Source organism: Barbus barbus (assembly GCF_936440315.1).
Source record: "Barbus barbus genome assembly, chromosome: 46".
Classification (NCBI taxonomy): Eukaryota; Metazoa; Chordata; class Actinopteri; order Cypriniformes; family Cyprinidae; genus Barbus; species Barbus barbus.
Window position 1 is genome coordinate 15871203 of NC_136724.1, and position 22151 is coordinate 15893353.

At 36.4% G+C, this 22151-nt stretch overlaps 1 protein-coding gene across 3 annotated transcripts; it reads left to right on the plus strand.

Moving 5' to 3' along the window:
- Nucleotides 1-190: 190 nt before the first annotated feature.
- On the plus strand, nucleotides 191-15305 carry LOC306865302 (myb-related protein A-like). 3 transcript variants are annotated; one of them, XM_079409847.1, is made up of 16 exons: nucleotides 202-625; nucleotides 3123-3222; nucleotides 3729-3800; nucleotides 4816-4908; nucleotides 5391-5611; nucleotides 6068-6254; nucleotides 6359-6436; nucleotides 6838-6936; nucleotides 8205-8435; nucleotides 9308-9679; nucleotides 9761-9900; nucleotides 9993-10107; nucleotides 12243-12353; nucleotides 12489-12602; nucleotides 12718-12897; nucleotides 13136-15297. In XM_079409847.1, the coding sequence occupies exons 1-16, from the start codon at nucleotides 603-605 to the stop codon at nucleotides 13259-13261; spliced, it is 2262 nt and encodes a 753-aa protein (XP_079265973.1). In that variant the 5' UTR covers nucleotides 202-602; the 3' UTR covers nucleotides 13262-15297. The 3 variants fall into 3 exon arrangements, with proteins under 3 accessions (XP_079265974.1, XP_079265973.1, XP_079265975.1); XM_079409848.1 differs by lacking the exon at nucleotides 6838-6936 and having other exon boundaries at nucleotides 191-625; XM_079409849.1 differs by lacking the exons at nucleotides 3729-3800; nucleotides 4816-4908; nucleotides 6838-6936 and having other exon boundaries at nucleotides 247-625; nucleotides 13136-15305.
- The last annotated feature ends 6846 nt before the right edge of the window (nucleotides 15306-22151 follow it).

Consider the following 22151-nt stretch of genomic DNA (forward strand, 5'->3'; position numbering starts at 1 on the left):
AAATACCTTTCATTGATTTATTTAAACATAAAAAGGTTTAGCGGTAAAGTAATCTCACTAGCTGCATGCAAATAAAAAGGGCGTCAGTGAGTGACAGGCCAAGCGCACTGCTCCGCCCACCTTTTTCCACCAATCAGCGGTGAGGCCGCGTGCGCAGATTCAAACCCGTTTCCGGAAGAAGGCTGGGCGCGAGATTCGGCGGGATGGACAAAAAAATGAAATGGAAAAAGCACACACGCTGAGAACACAGTACTGAGTGACAGTACAGAGGGGTGTGCGCGCGTTCAAGGCGCGCGAGGCTAACACAGAGTTGTATTGATGGATGTATTACCTTCACCATTTTGAGATCGCATTGGAAGACTTTTATTACTTGATAACAAGCATTTTGGAACGTTTTTCGTTGTCATATTTATTGCATAATTGCTCTCGGGGATGTGACTTTATGGATCTGAAGCTTTTCACGGAAAACAGATAACTTACATGTGTGACAGTAGCATGTGTGGATAAATGTCAGCTGTGTGTTTTGATTTCAAGAAGAATTGCAACATTGGATGTTTTAAAGACATTTACCTTTTAAAAGAACTGGACTTAACACAGTTGTCATGGCCAATATGAAGTCTCGCAGGTGAGATGATGGATCTTATTCAGTGCCTTGTAAACTTAATCAGAATTCATTTAAATAGGCATAATAACTGTTATGTTATGGATTGTGTGTAACATAAATGTACATAACTTATGTTGATGGGCAACTTACAAATCTTCGGGAGATCGTAAAGATTGTTTATATCAAGATGAGTTATTTGTGTCGCAACAGAAATCGCTATGGCAACAGTAAAGCTCAAAATTATATTACTTTAATATTTAATTATACAATATCATCTAAAATGTTCATAAATGATGATATTTATCATGATATGACAGTCCGAGCCCTGTGACGCATCACATGTTGCACCTGCTTATCTGCAAGGTTGATCATGATCCAAAGACTGACTAAAAAACATATATTTTGAATTGCTGTATCTACAATCATGTTTCCTCATGCCAAATGTCATTTATCAAACAGTTTCAAATGTTTAAGTCTAGTTTATTGTGTTAGCCTGAATGCTAGCGATTAGCCTAGCTGTCCCCTATCGAACAGTACAGCTGGAGTGAACTAGCATGCTAACCGGCTATTTTATAATATCTGAAGTAAAATTGGTCCGAAAGTTAATTAATAAAATAAAAAAAAAATTATAAAAAAAGTTTTAAATTCATCTACATGTGAGCGTGATCACTAAACCGAAATAAGAGAAGGTACAAGTGAATTATATGGTATTAGCGTCCTGCTGCCTTTATACATAATAACTATATTATTAGACCATCAACATTTATGTATAACATAAGATATTAAAGCAGATCGTGAATATTTAATCAGTTGTATCATCTTACTCTTTGTATAAATTTACACATGTTTGTTATACATTTACTCTCAAATAAATATCTAGGTATAAAGCCTATAATAGAACCTGATTAGGAGGAATTAAGGAGGGGAAGCATTTCCTATATAATATAATCACTAGAAAATAATATATTATTAATAAGTTAAAAATTGATCAAACAGATTTGCATATTTAGAGGTAAACAATTATTAGCCTATATATTAATGAGTATTAGAGTTAAGAGTAAAGGAGTAAGTATATTCATCTTGTGCGTAATGTTTGGCACACAAGCATTTATTCACATCTAGTCAGATTTTCCAAATTATGATATTTTTAAAGGAAGGTAACCTACAGCTTAGTTGTTGTACCTAAAAAAAAAGCCTTGATGTTATTTATGGATGACTGGAGATTTTAATGCTGAGTTTTCTGTGGGAATTATGTTTAGGGGTAGTCTTAGACTTAGGGGATAGTGTATGCAGTTTTTACAGTATAAAAATAATTATGTCTATGGAAAGACCCTGTAAAACATGGAAACCCAACATGTTTGTGTGTGTGCTCTCCCTTGCCCTCTCTTTGTTGCTTTTAAATTGGGGGTTGGTAAATGTATGTGTCACTTATTGGTGGTAGATATCTGAATGTAATTCCAAAAGGGAGACCAGCTGCAGGCCTTAATCTGACAGTCTAGGGTTGTAGTTTGTCCAGATCCTGTTTGCGTGCTTCCACTTACTTTGGCCTGCCTCCTGACTGAATGATCCAAGCAAATCACCTCTGAAGCAAAACAGGCTTGTTCATCACCTCACCACTTCCTGGAGGGTGGAGATCATACTAAAGCAGGTTTCTTAAATGAAACACTTCTTTCATCGGGTGGCTTGTAATACTGAGAGCCAATGTTTCAATGATAAACATGCAGACTGGCAGCAAGAAGGATTTTGGACTTCCATATTTGTACTGCTTTAGTCAAAGTTGGACTTCGGCCTAAAAATACACCTAAACACATTTACTCATAACTTTAGACTTTGCAGCAAGGCATTCTGGTAGAATGTGCTGTTGCATATTTCTTTAATGATTGGACTTCCTTCCTTTTAGAAAATCTTTCAGCTCTACAGCAAATAAGGCCTGAGCTTGGTTTATGTTGTTGGTCACTATTAGCATCGGATAAATAGTTTTCCATTAAGTTTGTGCTCCGGTATCCCAGGGAGACTTAACTACCCAGTGCATGGTGTTGATTAAATACTGTCTACCTCACTGCATTGGTGAAATGTTACCAGGCAACAAGGCATTCCTAAAGACTGAAGTCTTGGGCAAAGTGATTGTCACTTTGATTTACTTGTGTGGACATGACTTGAATGTGTTTTTTGTGTGTGTTTTTGGATAATGGAAAAATGATGTTCAAATAAATTAAAAATGCAAACTAATGCACTGGAATAATTTGAATAATGCTTGAATTCACTTTTGTAGTTTCCATTGCCAGCTTGCAGGGTAATTACACTCAGGCATGTCCTGTTTAACAAGCTGGCTGCTTTTCTAAACTGTTTGCATCTTGTATCTACAGATGAGTGATCATGCTTGTCTGCTCAACGGTTTGTGTCAGACAGACAGTTTGAGAGTAATGGCTTCTGTGAGACAATGTTTGTCCAATTAGACCAAACAGAAAACTGTGTTTGACTCTTCCTTTTCTGTATTCTTTGTGTTTTATGGCTGCAGTGAAGATGAGGATGCTGAACATCATTCTACGGACCCTGACAGCAGAGACCCCAAGAATTCCAAAAAGACCCTGTGCAAAATTAAATGGTCTCGGGATGAGGTATTATAACCATCCATTTCTGTTTTATTTCTAATTCTTTCACATAAAATAGTAATATTTATATATTAAGAAATGAGTACTTCTGTTCAGCTAGGATGCATTAAATAGCTCAAAAGTGACAGTAAAGACATTTATTTTGTTACAAAATATTACTATTTTAAATAAATGTTGTTCTTTTGAACTTTCCTTTTATCAAAGAATCCTGAATAAAACATGTATAATGGTTTCCACAAAAATATTACTGTATTTTTGATCAAATAAATGCGGCCTTGGTTGAGCATTAGCGACTTCTTTCAAAAACGTTTAAAAAAAATGTTACTGACTGCAAACCTTTCAACGGCAGTCTATGATATTTTAAGTTTCAAATGGGACAATACTTGGGAAAGCTTTAGGTTTCTGTGATGAAACAGGAAAGGGTGGGGAATTGCAAAGTGCTGATATTTCTACTCACAGTCTGCTAGTTGTGTCTGAGGTTGAAAATCTCATGATATCTCTTTCATGCGCAGGATGAGAAGCTAAAGAAGCTTGTTGAGCAACACGGAACCGATGCTTGGAAATCAATCGCCAATTATTTCCCTGTAAGTAACTTGCTGAATCAAATTACTTTGCTGTAATCAAACTTGCTGTAATCATTACTTTAAATGCATTTTTAAAATGTGGCTGGAATATTTTAGTGCAGCTGTGAAGTGTTTTTTTATTATTTCACATACATATTAATCTTTCTAGAGGAGCCAGTTTTCAAAAGTTTATATTAAAGGATATAAAATTCAATGAAATGTTACTATACTGTACCATACTATACTATTATACTATAAAGCATCATATTAAAGTGCCCCTATTATGGGTTATGAAAAGTTAAAATTTTGTTTTTGGGAGTCCCCAACAACAGGTTGACATGCATGCAAGGTCAAAAAACACTTTCATTGTCTTATAATATGCATTTAGTTTTTACCTTGCTTGCTTAATGACTCCCAAACGATTTGCTCAACGATTCATTTTTCCAAACCCCTCTTTTGCATGACGCTAATCTGTGGTGATTGGTCCGATAAAGCAGCTTTTGTGATCGCAGTGCTGCTTTGTGTGCAGCATTACCGGGAAACCGCTATTTTTACCGCTGCAGAAGCAGCACCTAGTGGCAAAGAATTAATTTGCATTTTCATTCAGACCAATGCAAAAAGACCAACAAGTGGGTGGGCAATATGCTAATGTTTCATGTTGACGTCAACATGAAACGGCTTGGGATTCGTTTTTAAAAACGACTCGTTACAATGATTCAAAGTCGACTCTTTATTTTGAGAGACAATATCTTTATACATGGTGCACTTTCAGATTTAAAACTCTGCAGGATGTTTTCATTCACTTAGAGCTGTGTTACACACTGTATGAAAGGTAATTTTCAAAAATCCATAAAAGGAGCACTTTAAATTCTATCTTTAGATTGAAAAATACTGTTGCAAAGGAAAGACTTGTTAGAATTTCAGCAGATCTATTGTTAAATGTATGTTGTATTATTAGTGACAGGCCTGTGTGTTCATAAAGATGTTATTATAGGTGTATGTGTACTAGCTGCGGGATTTTCTTGCACTTTGACAGACAAGGACAGATGGTCAATGTCAGCACCGTTGGCAAAAGGTGCTCAACCCAGAGCTGGTGAAAGGACCCTGGACAAAAGAGGAGGATCAGAGGGTAAGACGAGCCGGGTGTTCTGTGTCCTCAGAGGAAGACAGAGATGGATGAATAAATGGCGAAAGATGAAGGATTTGAGTGGGGTGTGATGATCTTAGTCCTGATTCTGAGTTTTAGAGTGCAAAAGTCATTGTCCTCCTCCTCTACCACCAAAAGAACTGAAATCTTTTGTTGCAGTATCCTACAGCACACTGAAGTTGCATGACAACATTCCAGAAGAACTGACACTGTTCTAAACACAATAAGTCACTTTCTGCATTATTCAGCTTATATACATAGATATAAATTATGATTTATATCTATTTATTTTATTATTCTAGATATAAATCTAGAAGTTGTACATAAAATATAGTTTTATGGGTCAGTATGACTTTTTAAATGTTTTTAAAAGAAGTCTCTTATGCTCACCAAAAAGCATTTAGCATCCATTACTCCAGTCTTCAGTGTCACTTATGTTCAGATCATGTTTTACATCTCAACAGGTGATTGAACTGGTTCACAAGTATGGGCCCAAACGTTGGTCAGTGATTGCCAAGCACTTACAGGGCCGCATAGGCAAACAGTGCCGAGAGCGATGGCACAACCACCTCAACCCAGAAGTGAAGAAATCCTCCTGGACCCAGGAAGAGGATCATATTATCTATGAAGCGCATAAACGTCTGGGCAACCGATGGGCTGAGATCTCAAAGCTGCTTCCTGGACGGTAAAAAGCTTTATTTTATCTCAAAACCTATGCAGAATATTGAAGAATACCTGTGTGTGTGTGTGTGTGTGTGTGTGTGTGTGTGCATGTTTATGTGGTTTATGAGGACACAAATTTGTATAATGACAGAGGTATTACAATATGAAGGTGGTTTATGAGGACACTGCCTATGTCCCCGTAATTCAAAAGGCTTTAAAAACATACTAAATGGTGTTTTTTTGAAAATCTAAAAATGCACAAAGTCTCCTGTGAGGGCTAAGTTTAGGTGTAGGGTTGGTGTAGGGCAATAGCACACAGTTTGTTCAGTATAAAAACCATTACGCCTATGGAGAGTCCCCATAAACCACAAAAACCAACATGTGTGTTTGTTTGTTTGTTTGTTTGTTTGTGTGTGTGTGTGTGTGTGTGTGTGTGTGTAGGCAAGAGAATGACCTTTACCTTACTTGACTCTTATAGGACAGATAACTCCATTAAGAATCATTGGAACTCCACCATGCGCAGGAAGGTGGAACATGAGGGTTACTTGCAGGATGGCAGCAAGAGCTACAGCAGTGACCCTGGCCAGAAGAAACGCCCCAAATCCAGTTCATCTTTGGAATATCAACATGACCAGAATCAAATGATCATGAGTGGCCAATCACAGGTGATAATTTTAGTTATTGGTGTGTGTATGTAACTTATTAATATAATACATACCACATGTGAAGTATTTAACATACAAGCTTTCATATTGTTTTTGATTGGCAGCCACCCAGATATCCATATGGATCACAAAGTGGCCAGTGCATGGAAAACATTAGTGTCGAAATCTCTAGCTTTATGTCGGTAAGTCCCATGGTGCAGTTCTCACGGCATGCTTCAATCTCCTCTATATCTCTGAACTTCCTGCTCTCTGAAGTCTGTTTGTCCTCTCTATTAATTAAAAAAAATCAATCTCATATGTTTGTGTTTAATTGTTTAATCTGCATGTGTGTGGTGTGGTGTTAAACTGCTCCTTATATGAATTTCACCAATGCAGTTTTATGAATTTGTATGGATTAGAAAATAGCTTTTAGAGCATACAGGCATTATTGTAATGTAATATCAGAGTCCTAAAAAGCATCTGAATCCTGAGTGGTTTTGCTTGGTGAAATTCAGGACCTCATAAACGTCTTGTGAAATTGTCAGTAAAGTTTGTGTCTCGGTCTCTCTTTCCGCCTCTTCCCCCTGGTTCTTCTTCCTCACAGCCATGCCATGACGACCCAGACAAAGAGAAAAGAATTAAGGAGCTAGAGCTGTTGCTAATGTCAGCTGAGAGTGAAGTCAGAAGACAGTCGGGCCCTCGTGTAAGAAACACTGTGTGCGCGTAGAATAGTGCGCTTTAGGTCCCATCGGCTTCCTTCATTCCCATCTTAATCCCCCACACCCTCATTTCTAGCTATGCTGCTTAGTAAATCCTACCTGCCTTCACTGCCTCCCTGCCTCACACCCAGCTTTGGTTTTATTAACTAAAACTACAGCTAGTGACCGCTTTCAGACATGAAAGCATGTTTTATTTTTAAATATTTTTTAGTGCTGTCAAACGATTATTCAATCGCATCCAAAATAAAAGTTTTTGTTTAAATAATATATGTGCATATACTGTGTATATTTATTATGTATATATAAATACAAACACATGCATGTATATATTTTAGAAAAATGTTATGTTTATATATTAAATATATTTATATATAATGTAAAATATAAGAATATGAATATATAAATGTATAAACACAAATATTTTCAAAATATATACTGTATGTGTGGGTATTTACATATACATAAATATACACAGTACATGTACATATATAATGTAAACAAAAACTTTTATTTTGGATGCGATTAATCGCAATTAATTGTTTGACAGCACTAATTTTTATTTTATTTTTTGCATTTATTTATTGTAATATATTCATCATATTATCTGAAAATGATATGCACGATACATATTGTATTCTTTTCTGTGAATTATAATTTATCTTATCATGATAAATTATATTATTCACCTTGGAGAGTAGTATGTATTGAATTATTATATATTAGCATTTTATAAATGTGTTGTAAACCAGGGCTGTCCAAATTCGGTCCTGCAGAGTTTAGCTCCAACTTGCCTCAACACACCTGCATGGAAGTTTCTAGTATGCCTAGTAAGAGCTTGATTAGCTGCTTCAGGTGTGTTTAATTAGGGTTGGAGCTAAACTCTGCAGGACACCGGCCCTCCAGGACTGAGTTTGGACAGCCCTGTTCTAAATACATTTATTAGGTTAGTTGAAAATGAATGGCTTTAAATAATTATTCACCATTTCCTTGTCAGTTTTCAGCAAGAATGCAGTGCATCATTACCATAATGAATAGGTTGCTTTTATTCTTTTTTCAGTTAATATCATATTAATGTTTATGGTCACAAAGTAATATGAAATTCACATTTCACATATTATAAGTGAAGTAGTGTAGGTTTATTGGCTCAGATGTGTCTTAATTCCCGTTCACATCACTGTAGTTTTATCTTTGTTTTTTTTTTAATAATCATAATTTCTTCTCACTGACATGACCATGGTTTGGTTCAATACAGAATCCAGAGAGCTACTCCAGTTGGTCGGACAGCCTTCCCGATGATGCGGTCACCACCGCAGAGAGTGTGGAGGACAGAGGGGGCGAGCTGTGTTGTTTAGAGGAGGGCCAGCCTGCTGCGATGCCTCTGCCTGTCTCTCCCAGCAAGTTCCTGGCTGCTGAGGCCAGTGCTGTGCTGTCCACTCTAGAGACCATCCCAGAGTTTGCAGAGACCATGGAGCTTATTGACTCTGTAAGCAGAGAATTAAAAAAATCTAATATAATATGGATAGTGTATTATCTATTATATAAATAATGTATTATCTATGTATAATATAGAATAGATAGTATATTATGGATAATGTTATAGAATATTTTTATTATTTTATAAAAAATATAATATTTCTGTAATGTATACATGATGAATATTGATGTTGCATTAATATTTTGATCAAAACGGTTAATTCTGGTTGATATTAAAATTCTGGCCCATACAATATATAACACATACAATATAACAGTTCTTTCCAATACCAGTAAGTTGACAATTATTGATTACTAAAAACCGAGAAATGGATTATATTAAAATACTATTCTATTTTGTCTAAAAAGTCTACAAGTTGAATTATTTAAAAAAACTTTAGCTGAGCATTAGATGATAAAAAATAGGGAAATACGCATGCACAATTTAAATGTGTATATAGACCTATACTGATCAATTTAAAAAAGAAAAGTAATTTTAGCCAATAAATAATATAAGACTGTTCCTATATTGTGCATCCATAAAACAATAGGTAAATTCATGTTTTTTTTTATTTATTGCATTTGGTCTTGAAAGTGGCACACCCTTAAAGTATATTAAGGCGGTATTTATTTAGGTTAGGTATGAAGTTATAATTCATGTTGTAATTTCATGTTTTCTCAGTTCCCTTTTTACCATATTTCTGATTAAATGCCTCAATATTGCTTACATATAATTTACTTGAATACTTGCTTATATGCCGAGTATAATTTACTCTGCATCATAAATTTATTTATTTAATTCAGTTTAGTAAAATTATATCAAAGGTGCATATTTTTACTTGCCACCTAATGAAAAGTAAGGTAAATGTTTTGATGCTTCAGGATCCTTTGGCCTGGAGTGATGTGACCAGCTTTGATCTCACTGAGGGAGGCCCCTCTCTGAAGGCCACTAACCCCGCTGATGTTTGTACGACCCTGGAGAGGGGCACAGAAAGCCTGGCCTATCCAATAAATGCTCCCACTGTCGCAGCGATGAGCAGGCAGTGTGCCGCGGTGAACCAGGGCAAGTCTGTGCCTCCCTCTAACACCTGCATGAACAGATTCAGCTCTCCACCACCGTCCATCATGAGAAAGAAGAGGAGAGAGAGGGGAGATCAGTCACCTGCAGATGAAAGGAGCTGTGCTTACATAGACAACAGTGGGAACTCCCCAAAAAACACCCCTGTCAAAGGCCTGCCATTCTCGCCCTCTCAGGTATGGCTAGATTTATAACACAAAACACCTTTTAGACCATAAAATTGTGTGGATGCATTCAAAACTTTTTTTCCTGTTTAGTTCTTCAATGTGTCTGGTGGTGAGCCCTTGAGCCTCGACAATCCTGCTCTTACATCCACTCCAGTGTGTGGACAGAAATACCTTCTCAACACACCCCACCAGAGAGAGACCACACCAAAACACCAGAAGGAGAATGCAGGGTCAGGCATTATTCTTTGCCTCTGCTGTTTGAAAATATTGAGCTGACGATCTTAGAATCCATAAATGACTAATACTATTTTTGTCTATACAGTTTTAGGACCCCAAAACTCCATAAGAATATTATAGTCCACACTCCAAGAACCCCCACTCCTTTCAAAAACGCCCTGGCTGCCCAAGAAAAGATGCATGGCCCGTTAAGAATGGTGGTAAGTTCAAATGGAAAAACCCTTGATGCTGTGTCATTAGTAAGAGGCCTACAACAAAATATATATATATACAGTTGAAACCAGATATTTACATACACTTCAGAAAAAAACACAAAAACTTTTTTTTCTTTACTGTCAAACATTAAATCAGAGTAAACTTTTTCTGTTTTAGATCAATAAATATTAACATATTTTCTGCATTTGTTAAATGTCAGAATCGAGCAAGGGAGAATTTGTATGTATTTTTTTATCACTTTCATCAAAGTCAGAAGTATACATACACTAAGTTTATTGTGTCTTTAAACAAAAAGAAAACTCCAGATGATTCCATTCTGAGCTTAAGAAGCTTCTGATAGGTTAATTGATTCAATTTGAGTTCATTGGTGGCACACCTGTGGATGCATATAAAGGCACACCTTAAACACAGAGCCTCTTTCTTTGACATCATGGGAAAATCAAGAGAAATCAACCAAGACATCAGGAAAAGAATTGTGGACCTCCACAAGTGTGGCTCATCCTTAGGTGCAATTTCCAGATGCCTGAAGGTCCCACGTTCATCCGTTCAGACAATAATATGCAAGTATAAAAAACATGGGAATGTACAACCATCATACCGCTCAGGAAGGAGACGGATTCTGAGTCTCAGAGAGGAACGTTTTTTTGGTGCGAAATGTGCGAATCAGCCCCAGGACAACAGCAAAAGACCTTGTGAAGATGCTGGCTGAAACTGGTAAGACAGTGTCCTTATCCACAGTAAAACGAGTCCTGTACCACCATGAGCTGAAAGGTTACTCTGGGAGGAGAAAGCCATTACTTCAAAACCACCATAAAAAAGCTAGACTACAGTTTGCAACTGCATATGGGGACAAAAATCTTAATTTCTGGAGACATGTCCTGTGGTCTGACGAAACAAAAATTTAACTGTTCGGCCATAATGATAAACGGTATATTTGGAGGAAAAAGGGCGAAGCTTTGAAGCCTCAGAACACCATCCCAACTGTGAAGTATGGGGGTGGTAGTATAATATTGTGGGGCTGCTTTGCTGCAGAAGGGACTGGTGCACTTCACAAAATAGATGGCATCATGAGAAAAGAAAATTTTGTGGATCTATTGAAGCAACATCTGAAGACATCAGCCAGGAAGTTAAAGCTTTGGCGCAAATGGGTCTTCCAAATGGACAATGACTCCAAGCATACCTCCAAATTAGTTACAAAGTGGCTTAAGGACAACAAAGTCAAGGTATTGGAGTGGCCATCACAAAGCCCTGATCTCAATCCCATAGAAAATTTGTGGGCGGCACTGAAAAGGCGAGTGCGAGCAAGAAGGCCTACAAACCTAACCCAGTTACACCAGTTCTGTCAAGAGGAGTGGGCCAAAATTCCAGCAAACTATTGTAGAAAGCTTGTGGAAGGATACCCAAAACGTTTGGCCCAAGTGAAACAGTTTCGGGGCAATTCTACCAAATACTAAGGAAGTGTATGTATACTTCTGACTTTGATGAAAGTGATAAAAAAAATATATATAAAATTCTCCCTCGCTCGATTCTGACATTTAACAAATGCTAAAAATGTTAATATTTATTGATATAAAACAGAAAAATTTACTCTGATTTAATGTTTGACAGTAAAAGAAAAAAAAGTTTTTGTTTTTTTTCTGAAGTGTATGTAAATATCTGGTTTCAACTGTATGTATTTATATATATATATATATATATATGTATATATGTAACAGCCTGTGCTGTTCTTGGACCATCCGCGCGGTCACAAAAATTGGGCTGCACACAGATAGTGTGCACACACTTCTGATGACGGAAATTGTCACGAGGATAGTCGCGAAACAGCAGATACTGTTTCCTGTGATTGATGATCGGCTCCAGAAATCATGATCTGAGTACTCTTACTATATATATATATATATATATATATATATCGTGAACAAAGAACTTTACACTCCCAAAGTCAGAACAAAACTAAACAGTCCCAAAAACAGCCTTAATTTTCTTTGAATTTTGAGGTTAAATATTGACTTGACAGGTTACATAAGATTCACCTATAAAAGGCTATTCATACATTTATCTGGTGCCTGATGCTTCACTCATTAATTTTCCTTTTGATATATTATGATGGTGTGTTCAGCCCCAACCACTGGCACTTCTTGAGGAGGACATCAGAGAGGTTTTGAAAGAGGAAACCGGGGCTGACATCTTCACACAAGTCCAGAACCAACCTCAGTTCAGATCTTATGAGGTACTGGCAACTTTCTTACATATATTTGTTCTCGTAATCATGCTAATAGGTTTAGTTTAAAAGCTTTTATCTAATGTTAAGTCTTAAATTGATCGCTAGTTTTTATTTTTAAACTGTGTCATTTGGGGTTCACAGCAGATGGAAGCTCCTGCAAGGAAAGTGAGGAAGTCTTTGGTATTGGATAGCTGGGGAAAAGACTGTTTAAATGTACAGCTATTTCCCCAACAGCAGATTAATAACAATGGAGCGGTAAGACCATTATCCTACTCTACAAACTTATGATGCATCATTAGTGTTTTTAACTTTTTGAGTTTGCAATGCTTTTATTTCTCCTCTTCACGCACCATCTTCCTCCCGGTTTTAGTCTCACAGTAACGACCTACTGACCAGATCCATGCTCATGATGCCATTGGCAGAGAAAGAGGAGAACCGTTGCTCTCCTGGATCGCTGAAGGAATCTTTTTCAATAGTCCGCTCCCTTAGCCCACAGGACAAGAGAGAAAACATGACCCAAAGGAGCCCACCATACCAAACACCCGCTCCGGTAATTTACCAATTTATTCTGTTAGCATCAAAGCAAAGAATCTGATGTGACATTATCTTATTAATATCCATTGTGCTTGCAGAAACACATAATTGGCTGTTGTTAATGGAAATAAAAATGCTTAGATTTTAAATTTTTATAACTGAATGTTTCATTATAATGAAATCTGTTTTTCACAGTTTTAGTTACAAATAAAAACACTTGGTCATCAACTCATGTCTATTTTCATAACCAACAGGTCAACAGCGAGTGGGAGGCGGTGGTTTTTGGGAAAACGGAGGATCAACTGATCATGACTGAGCATGCCAGGCGTTACTTAAACACCAACCCTACCACCTGCATTTCCAGAGCTCTCGTCCTTTAAACGTCACGACTGCACTACAGCAACCCTCCTCTTTTCCTCTATCACACCGACATTTAATCTCTTAGACAATCTGGTGTAGGAAACAGAAACGCTTACTATATTGTTTGCTAAACACCTTCTGATTATAACAATGTACCGCTAAGGATAAAAAAAAAAAAACATGTATGGAATTGTAGTCATATGTAGTCAAAATACAAATAGCACTAGATTTGCAGAATTTAGCTAATGGTTTTTAACATAGTTATTTTTATCCATTTTTAGCTGTAGACAGTGTGCTGATTCTTAAGGACTGCTTTTTTTAAGAAGGAAAAAAAATCATATAAATGACATTTTCAGATAGTTTTAAGCTGTTTTTAGAGGATTTTAGAGACTGGTGTTAAGGATTTGGGAGAACTGGCAGTGTTGCACTACTGTGGTTGTTTGTTAGGGTGAGGAGCAGAGACCGTGTTGAGGAGTAACTGGATAGCACTTGCAACGTAATCGTTTCCGCTCCAAACGTAACAAAGGTTCCTCCCCGATTATTATTATTATTTTTTTTAAGAGTAGGACACTCACTGAATGTATTGTATAGCATGAATCTGCTAAGTTAACGTCTACTGGAAGGTACCTCAAACATTTTCTTTTTGTTTTTTTGCTCTAAAGTGAAGGTTGTTAAAATGATATGTACTTGGAGAGGCGTAAAATCGCTGACTTGCATGTTTGCAACTGAAGTCTAAATCCAGCATCTTCGCTGCTTATGAAAATGTTCTCAGTTTAGCCAAAATCATGTTTGGTACTGATATTAATGCACATGTTGCATTATAAATAAAACGTTCCAAGAACAGATACGTAGGTGAGATTTGTTCGTTTAGAGCTGTAGGTTATATTTATTAAATCTTTACTAATTTATTTATTTCAAAGATATAAAGAAAATCGAATTATATTTCTTTCTGTTAAAGATTTGACTACCTTCCATTACATATTTCTGATTTCAATAACACTGCCACTAATTTCTTGGCCTGTACAGTAAGTTTAACATCCTTTTAAAGGTTCCGTCCTTTTTACACCAATTGGTTGACCGTAAAAGTAGCAGCAAGCAGCATTTAGCCTCCAAAATGTGGGGAAATTGCACTTTTTTTCAAATATTGTATTAATGTTGGTTTGTCATTGATATCTATTGTTTTATGCCCTCTGTAGTGTTTACATTTTGTTGTATGTGGGGATTTTTATTGGTGACTGAATGTATTTAAACATATCATTAACACTGACATGTCAGGACGTCATCCGAAGGGGAAAATGGTGTAAACGTAGTTTCTCTCTCCCACTTTCTTGCTCTGGAACAAATGTTTGTAAGGATTTGCTCGCTGCTACTGAGAGTTACAGCAGGAATGGACAAAAGCACAATCGGTTGAAGGAAGTGTGGGACAATTGCTTTGCTCTCATATGAGGTGAAATGTTGAATTAAATGTCTTGTTTCATTACTTTTTTAACATGAGAAGAACCCATGTAAAATAGTTTCAGGTTCACAATGACAAGTTAGACTGAGCAAAAGAAATAACCCTGATGTTGAAGGATTCGGCAGTATTAGCGTTCCATATTGGGTTTTATCACACTTGTCTTTTTCAAATTGAGGACATTTGTTTTGTAAAAAGTTTATTTTTGCAGATGTTGTAATGCAGAAACACCATCTGTATTCAAAGAAACACTACACATTGTGTCCCTCACCGTATCTGTGTTACTGAGATTCATTTAGTTTGGCTCATATAACATTGTCGATAACTGTTTAAAATGTCTTTGTCTAAATTTTACTGTCAAAATGTTTGTCTTGTTGGTATTTCCTTTTTGCTGTAGACTTGAGGGAAGCAAGAAAATGTAGCAAACTGACAAGCATGAAAACAAGCAGCACACTTCAACTGACGTACTCATTTCTCATGCAATGTTACATATTTGACATTATTTTCCGCTGAAGAATTATAACCTGCTTCTTTGATATTACAACCAACTCACCAATAGCCATGTTGTCATTCACATACCTAAAAATAAAAAATATGCTCTGCAAAATGTGCCACTTGTGTATTTTTCTTTAGAGGTTGGGGGTTATTCTCTGAAACTGATTCAAACAGTATTTGACTGACAGCTCTTCCATCCTTCGTAGGACCTAATTTTTTGGCTAATAATCACCTTCTCGCTCATGTCACACTGCGAAAGACCTCAGGAGTCCTGTTCTCTTCTGAAAGCCAGGTGTTTACAGCGGTAATGGAAGTTGAGGTCTCTTGAGTTGACAGTTATCTGCTGTCACTGGGCCGGGGGGGTGCTGCAATCTCTGCCTTTGAGGTCTGTGGACTTACACCCTCCCTGAACAACACAGCTCTCCACAGGTCAGCTGCTCTCTCTAAAGAGGCCCACTCGCCCATGAAATAATGTCTTTTGGCGCTATTGTTCTGCATGTCTGTTGGTTTTGCAGGCCCATTCACTCAATTTCCCCTGAATAGAGGGGTGCAAGGCCCCACTGACATGCCTTCTGCTGCTGATGGCCATTACAAGCCTATAACACATGTGCTCTTATATGTTTCTTTCAAATTTAGAGAATACTTTGCTATTGTATTTTTCAGATGGCCAATGCAGGCTTGAGAGATGTCAAAGGCCCATTGGGGATAAATTGGTTGGCTGGTTTGGGCTTTTGTACAGTGCACTCAGTGCTTGATGGCTACTGAAGACATTTTGGCTCAACGCAAAACAAACACCTGTTGTATTCTTTGACAGTGATGTTTAAATTTAGAAAGAACTTTAATCTTTAGCTTGAAATCTAAGCCTTGACCTTGATTGATGTGATTATTGGTCTATGAGTAGAAAAAAATACTCTGAATTTACTGGCCAGCTTATAAAATTACTGTAATAGTTATGTGTGTGCTTTTTGTGATGTCTAAACACGGGTCTAAAATATTTATTGTAAATGCATAATAATATTTTATTAATTTAAATAAAAATAATGACCTTTAAAAATCCGTATCCAGTAATAACAAAAAGTGAAAAAGTCATGGAAATTCAATAGCTAACTAGAGTCAATGTGAATTTTCAGTCTTTGTTAATGAGTGTACAATAAATAGACTATACTGTATAAACAATGACAAGAAAACAAAAATGTTCCGATTTACAGGTAAACAACTCTTATGAACTGGTTATTTTTGGTGAATCAATAAAACAGCTAAATCAATCCCGTTCGAATCATAAACAAATAACTCTTTTGAGTCGGTTCTTATAATGAATCACTCGAAAAGACTGGCAAACGTACAGTTCCCGCTTGGCGAATTAACATCTGACTCACTGGCTGTTTTGCGATTTTTAGTGATGTCCTGCACAAAATTAAACAGTTTTTGTGTACTTAAAGGGATGGTTCACCCAAAAGTGAAAATTCAAACATTTTACAAAACTGTTGCCTGACTTTCTACTGAATAATGTTGCTAACCAAATCGATTTGGTTATCCATTTTATGGACGAAAGAACAGAGACATTTCTTAAAATACTTTTATGCTCCACAGAGGAAAGAAAGCCATACAGGTTTGAAACCACATGAAGGTGAGTAAATGATGAAAGAAATTTGGGTAAACTAGGTCCATCAAACTTACTGACTGATATGACAAAGTATTCTCTGAAAAACTGTAGGACACACCATCCTGAATGAATATTGGTCACTCTTTAAATTTTCCTAAAATTTCACTTCATTTGAGAAAATTTCAAATGATTTGATATAATCTCATAAGTGGGAATAGCACCATGAACACGTTGCATGTGTGTGTGTGTTTAGAGGTGTCCCAGTGCAGCATGTGGTACAGAGCCATCCCATGAAGCCCCTCCCTTGGGTCTGTGTGCACACTGCCTGCCATTGTGTGCAGTAGACAGCAGATGGTAGGCTATCACAGCAGTGACAGACCCAGTCATCTGGCAGGCACCCACAGTTCAGGCGGGAAACCCAGGCGTGGTGCTCCACTGCCAAAGGTGCCTATTAATATAGGTCAGTCTTTCCACTGGTTATGACAGGCTGACTGCTGAGAGTTTGGACTCTGAGCTGGCCAGGCACATAGTTATACTCTAGAAGCTTGAGCTATAAATAAGCTTATTTAGATGGGTGATTTTTGAGTTTCGAGAGCAAAAGCGGCCCTGCCACCAAACTCAAACAGAGACCTATAGTGTGCTGCGCTTCATATACAGTGTAAGTATGAATGATTCTGCTGCACACACAGTTTAGTATGGAATCCTGTTTCTGTCACAAAATAAAATGATAAAAAAACAATAATGAAACAAGATGCAACTCAAAAACTGGTCTAAGACAGATTTTTCTTGTTTGAATGGGCTGTCCTGGTGAGGAGGCACCTGGTGAATGGGATGGTGGTTGACACTGTTCTATGGGTGGGGCATTAAGTCCAGGCTAACAGCTGTCCTCAGGTGAGCTGCAGGCCACATATGCTCCAAGATGAACAGTGTACAGACTGACTGACTGCGCATGCTTTTTTGTGTTGCAATTCTTCAGGTTCTGAAGTGCAGTAGCACATCAATATGACATCAACAGTCACTGCATTAGTGGATTAGGGTTAATAAGGTTCTGTAAGAGCCCTGCATAAGGGTCCAGGAGAAAGCTGAAGTCATTGTGACCAGTAAGCCAAGCGTAGCAGATGGCCAAGGCATCTTATTAAGCTAAAAAGTGAGAGAAGTCAGTTACTGGGGCTGACTCAAAGGAAACAGTAGCAAAAAGTTAATCTTATTATATATGGCTTGTATGATGAGCACTTAATTTCAAACTATAGTACAGGGATTGGATTTGGCGTCTGTTCTAGAAAAGCAGCCAGACTGGTCCATGGGAAGATAATTATTGTTGTTACATTAAATACATGTTGGTGGTTGACAAATTAGACATGTTTATTGATCAGACTTTTTCTGTGCCACTGAACAGCAACAAGGGAAGAAAAATATATATTTTTGTTTTAGTTCTTAAATTTTACTAAAAACAATAAAAATGTGCCAATATATAACACACAAAATATACAAATTAACCAATGCATCGAAATAGTTTATTAGAATTACGTTATTGAAGCTATTGTATATAAAAACCATGAGACGTCAAGAGCAATTATATTTATGCAATGAAAAATGTCTGCCTGAATTGAAAGACTAAATCCTTAAATATCTAATGAACATTATTGCAATATTATTTAAATATTTAGTTCAAGACTTTGCTTGTGCCCCTTAGACTTTGTTTTAAAAATGTATATTATGACATAACTAATCTGACAGTATTAATGCAAATATTATTGAACAATGAACTGACTATTTTGAGCTGTGCCTTTATTAAGATACAGTGTGGTAAAGTTTTTTTTTCTTCTAGTGTTACAAATTGTAACATTATGACTGCTTAATTAAATATGAAATATTATGATTCCGTCTAAATGCAAAATGAATATAGTGCTGTTATACATTTGGCAAATACATACTCCTTATACCAAAAGATGACATGTAGTCTTTGAATTCTGAAGGAAAATACTTGCCTCCAGTCTCCCCTAATATAGTATCACGGGGTTGATAATTAGTCAAGAATACGCATAGCCAATCTAAAACAGCTACTGTACTGCTTCTCCTATGCCTTCTGTAAAGGAAGAGTCATTCATTCAGCCTCAAAAGCCCCATTGGTGGCCCTCTGGCAGTGGCTATTTCTTCGGTGCTTGGGAGAGCTGTGTGCCAGGGCCTCACGTCTGAGCGCCAGGAAAGCGCCCTCCTCCCTATCGTACCCCCCAGGGGACTTGTAGCCTGCCTCTGCTGGGGAACACAAAGAGGAAACAACAAGCACAAAGGCCCTGTTTATTCCCGATGACCCAAATTCCAGCGCTTTGACGAGGGGAGACAAGTGACAGGCTGTTCAGCACTGGTCCGGGACCATCACCAATAAAAGGACCACAGCGAGGTTTAATCTACCACACCTTGACCGCTCAAAACATGGTCTCCACAAGCCCCTCGAACCCAGAGAGTCACCACATTGGAATTCACACTGGTGAAAAGTGTGAAATTGCACTGGCAGCGTGGTTTCATTGGTTGAGAAATGGCATGAAAAGGCTTTCTATTGAATGAAGAACTGTATATAAACATGTTTCCTGCTCACTACCGTTTAAAAGTTTGGAATAATTAAGATTTTTTAATGTTTTTGGGAAAAGTCTCTTCTAAAGCTGCATTTATTTGATTAAATACATAATAAAATACAGTAACTTACAGTAAAACAGTATTCTTAAAATAACTGTTTTCTGTTATAATGTATTTTATGTTTGAATATATTTTAATACTTTTTTAGATTAAAAAAAAAAGAAAATGTATTCCTGTAAGGTAAAGCTGGCTAAACCATTACTCCAGTCTTCAGTGTCACATGATCCTTTACAAATCCTTATAATATGCTTATTTTAAACATTTCTTATTATGATCGATGTTGAAAACAGTTTTTGCTGCTAAATATCTAAATGCATAAATGTAAATGTAAATATCTATAAATATCTAAATATTTGTTCATATATATATATATATATATATACATACACACACACACACATATATATATATTTAATATTTATATATATATATATATATATATATATATATATATATATATATATATGTATATATATACATATATCGCATATGAATATATGCTTACAAATAAATGCTGTTCTTTTACATTTTTCTATTCATTAAAGAATCCAGAAAAAAAAAATTATATAATTTACAACTGTTTGTAATATTGATATTAGAGAAACTATTATTAATAATTCAGCACCAATAATTGATAATAATTGTGCACCAATTCAGCAATCATGTTTATATGACACTGAGATATGGCTGCAGAAAATACAGCTTTGCCATCACAGGAATGCATTTCATTTTAAAATAAATTAAAATAGAAAACAGGTCTTTTAAATAGTAATACTATTTCATGATACTATTTTTATACTGCATTTTCATCAAATAAATGCAGCCTTGGTGTGAATAAGACACTTTTTTCAACAAAACATTCCAAAAAATTCATTATTTCAAACTTTTGACTGGCAGGTTATATAAAATTCATACAAGCCATCAGGGAGAGTTCATTGTGTAAGAATTGATCAGGCCTGGTGTTCTATCTGTGTGCATTGTTAGCTAATGAGCAATGAGCCACCTGTTTAGGGAGTGTGATGCTGGGAGGGGGAGCAGCTGCCCGTGTGTGTCGGTGGGGGTCGATGGGCGTAAAGATCTGTAATTTGCAGACTCATTATGTATGATGGCAAACTCACCCCATGCCCTCCCCAAGGATCACTATAGTCCCGGCCTGGTTTGAACTAAGCTGTCGTAAGCCTCAGCCAAAAACTCTAGAAATATAAACAAAAGCTAAATCACAAAGACAATCAGATTATTTTCGTGCTGTCCTAAAATGCTCCACTTTGTATAATAAATGTGCTGCAGAAAGAATATAGTGTATGAAAATTTCATACACTATATCAACATTTAATGTTGATTTTGTGTCATTGTCTGAGCTTATATATGACCCTAGACCACAAAAACAGCCATAAGTAGCACAGGCATATTTGTAGAAATAGCCAACAATACATTGTGTGGGTCAAAATTATTGATTTTTCCAAAAATCATTAGGATTTTAAGTAAAGATCATGTTCCATGAAGATATTTTGTAAATTTCCTACCGTAAATATATCAAAACTTAATTTTATATAGATATTAGAACTTCATTTAGACAACTTTATAGGCAATTTTCTCAATATTTTTTTTTTTTTCCAGATTTTCAAATAGTGGTATCTCAGCAAATATTGTCCTATCCTAACAAACCATACAGCAATAGAAAGCTTAATTATTCAGCTTTCAGATGATGTATAAATAAAAAAACTGACCCTTATGACTGGTTTGTGGTCCAGGGTCACTCACAAATTATGTTTGTCATGCCTTGCTCGTCGCTGTGTTACTACCATCTAGTGGACAGATTATGAATTACATATGTGATCTCAGAAATAAATTAATATTCAATTTAAAAGATTACTTTGTAATAAGACAAAAACAAAAATACTAAACTAAACTTCAAACTGTCCATATAAATGTGCTGTTGCATTCAGCATGTTTCTGAGAAACACTAGGCTTATATTTTGAGTACAGAGTACTAAATAGATAGATCCAATATATAACATCAACTGGTGGTTTTGAGCACAGTTATTTGCATCTTCTTAATCTCACATAGTGTATCAGTAAACACCCTGCATTCTCAGCACAGCACTGCTAACTGATTTTGGCATAAAGTGTGCCCTATATTTCTGTCCATTGGCGTGGGGTATTTGTATTGTGATTGTTTGATTAATGATGCTTAACAAACCTGACAGCAGTCAACAGATGGGCACTTCCCCTCCCAAGGCCCCCCAGCTGATCTGAGATGGTGTTGGTGGTCAAACACCATCCATCAGCTCAAGAACTGGTTATTAATTTGTTTAGAAAGAGCCACCAACTCTGCAGGCGCATCAATATTGTGAACATATGGTGTCTTGTTTCTCACTCAGTGGATGGGTGAGGGTATTTAAGGTCATTTAATTCACATTAAATTACTACATAAATGTAGTAACACACTTGACTATAAGCTATCAAGAATGATAAATCCAAACACAAATGTCTAAGGGGGGGTTTTAGTTTAGCATGGTCAAATCATGCATGGTTATATGCAACATCACCGTAGTACAATTATGGGTATTATATCGTTTATTAGTATTTTATAATTTTTAACCTTTTTAGTACATTAAAAAAGTTTAACTAGATCAATTAATAAACATACATTTAGATGTATTACATAAATGTACCTCCAGATGCTTTGCTCAATACTGTCTGAAATTAATTCCATGGTCCCACT

Excerpts from the sequence above, each read along its gene's own strand:
- LOC306865302 (XM_079409847.1), top strand. The coding sequence starts at position 603 with ATGGCCAATATGAAGTCTCGCAG. Across the intron at positions 3,801-4,815 it reads CAATCGCCAATTATTTCCCT|ACAAGGACAGATGGTCAATG; the intron begins GTAAGTAACTTG and ends GCACTTTGACAG. Across the intron at positions 12,898-13,135 it reads CATACCAAACACCCGCTCCG|GTCAACAGCGAGTGGGAGGC; the intron begins GTAATTTACCAA and ends CATAACCAACAG.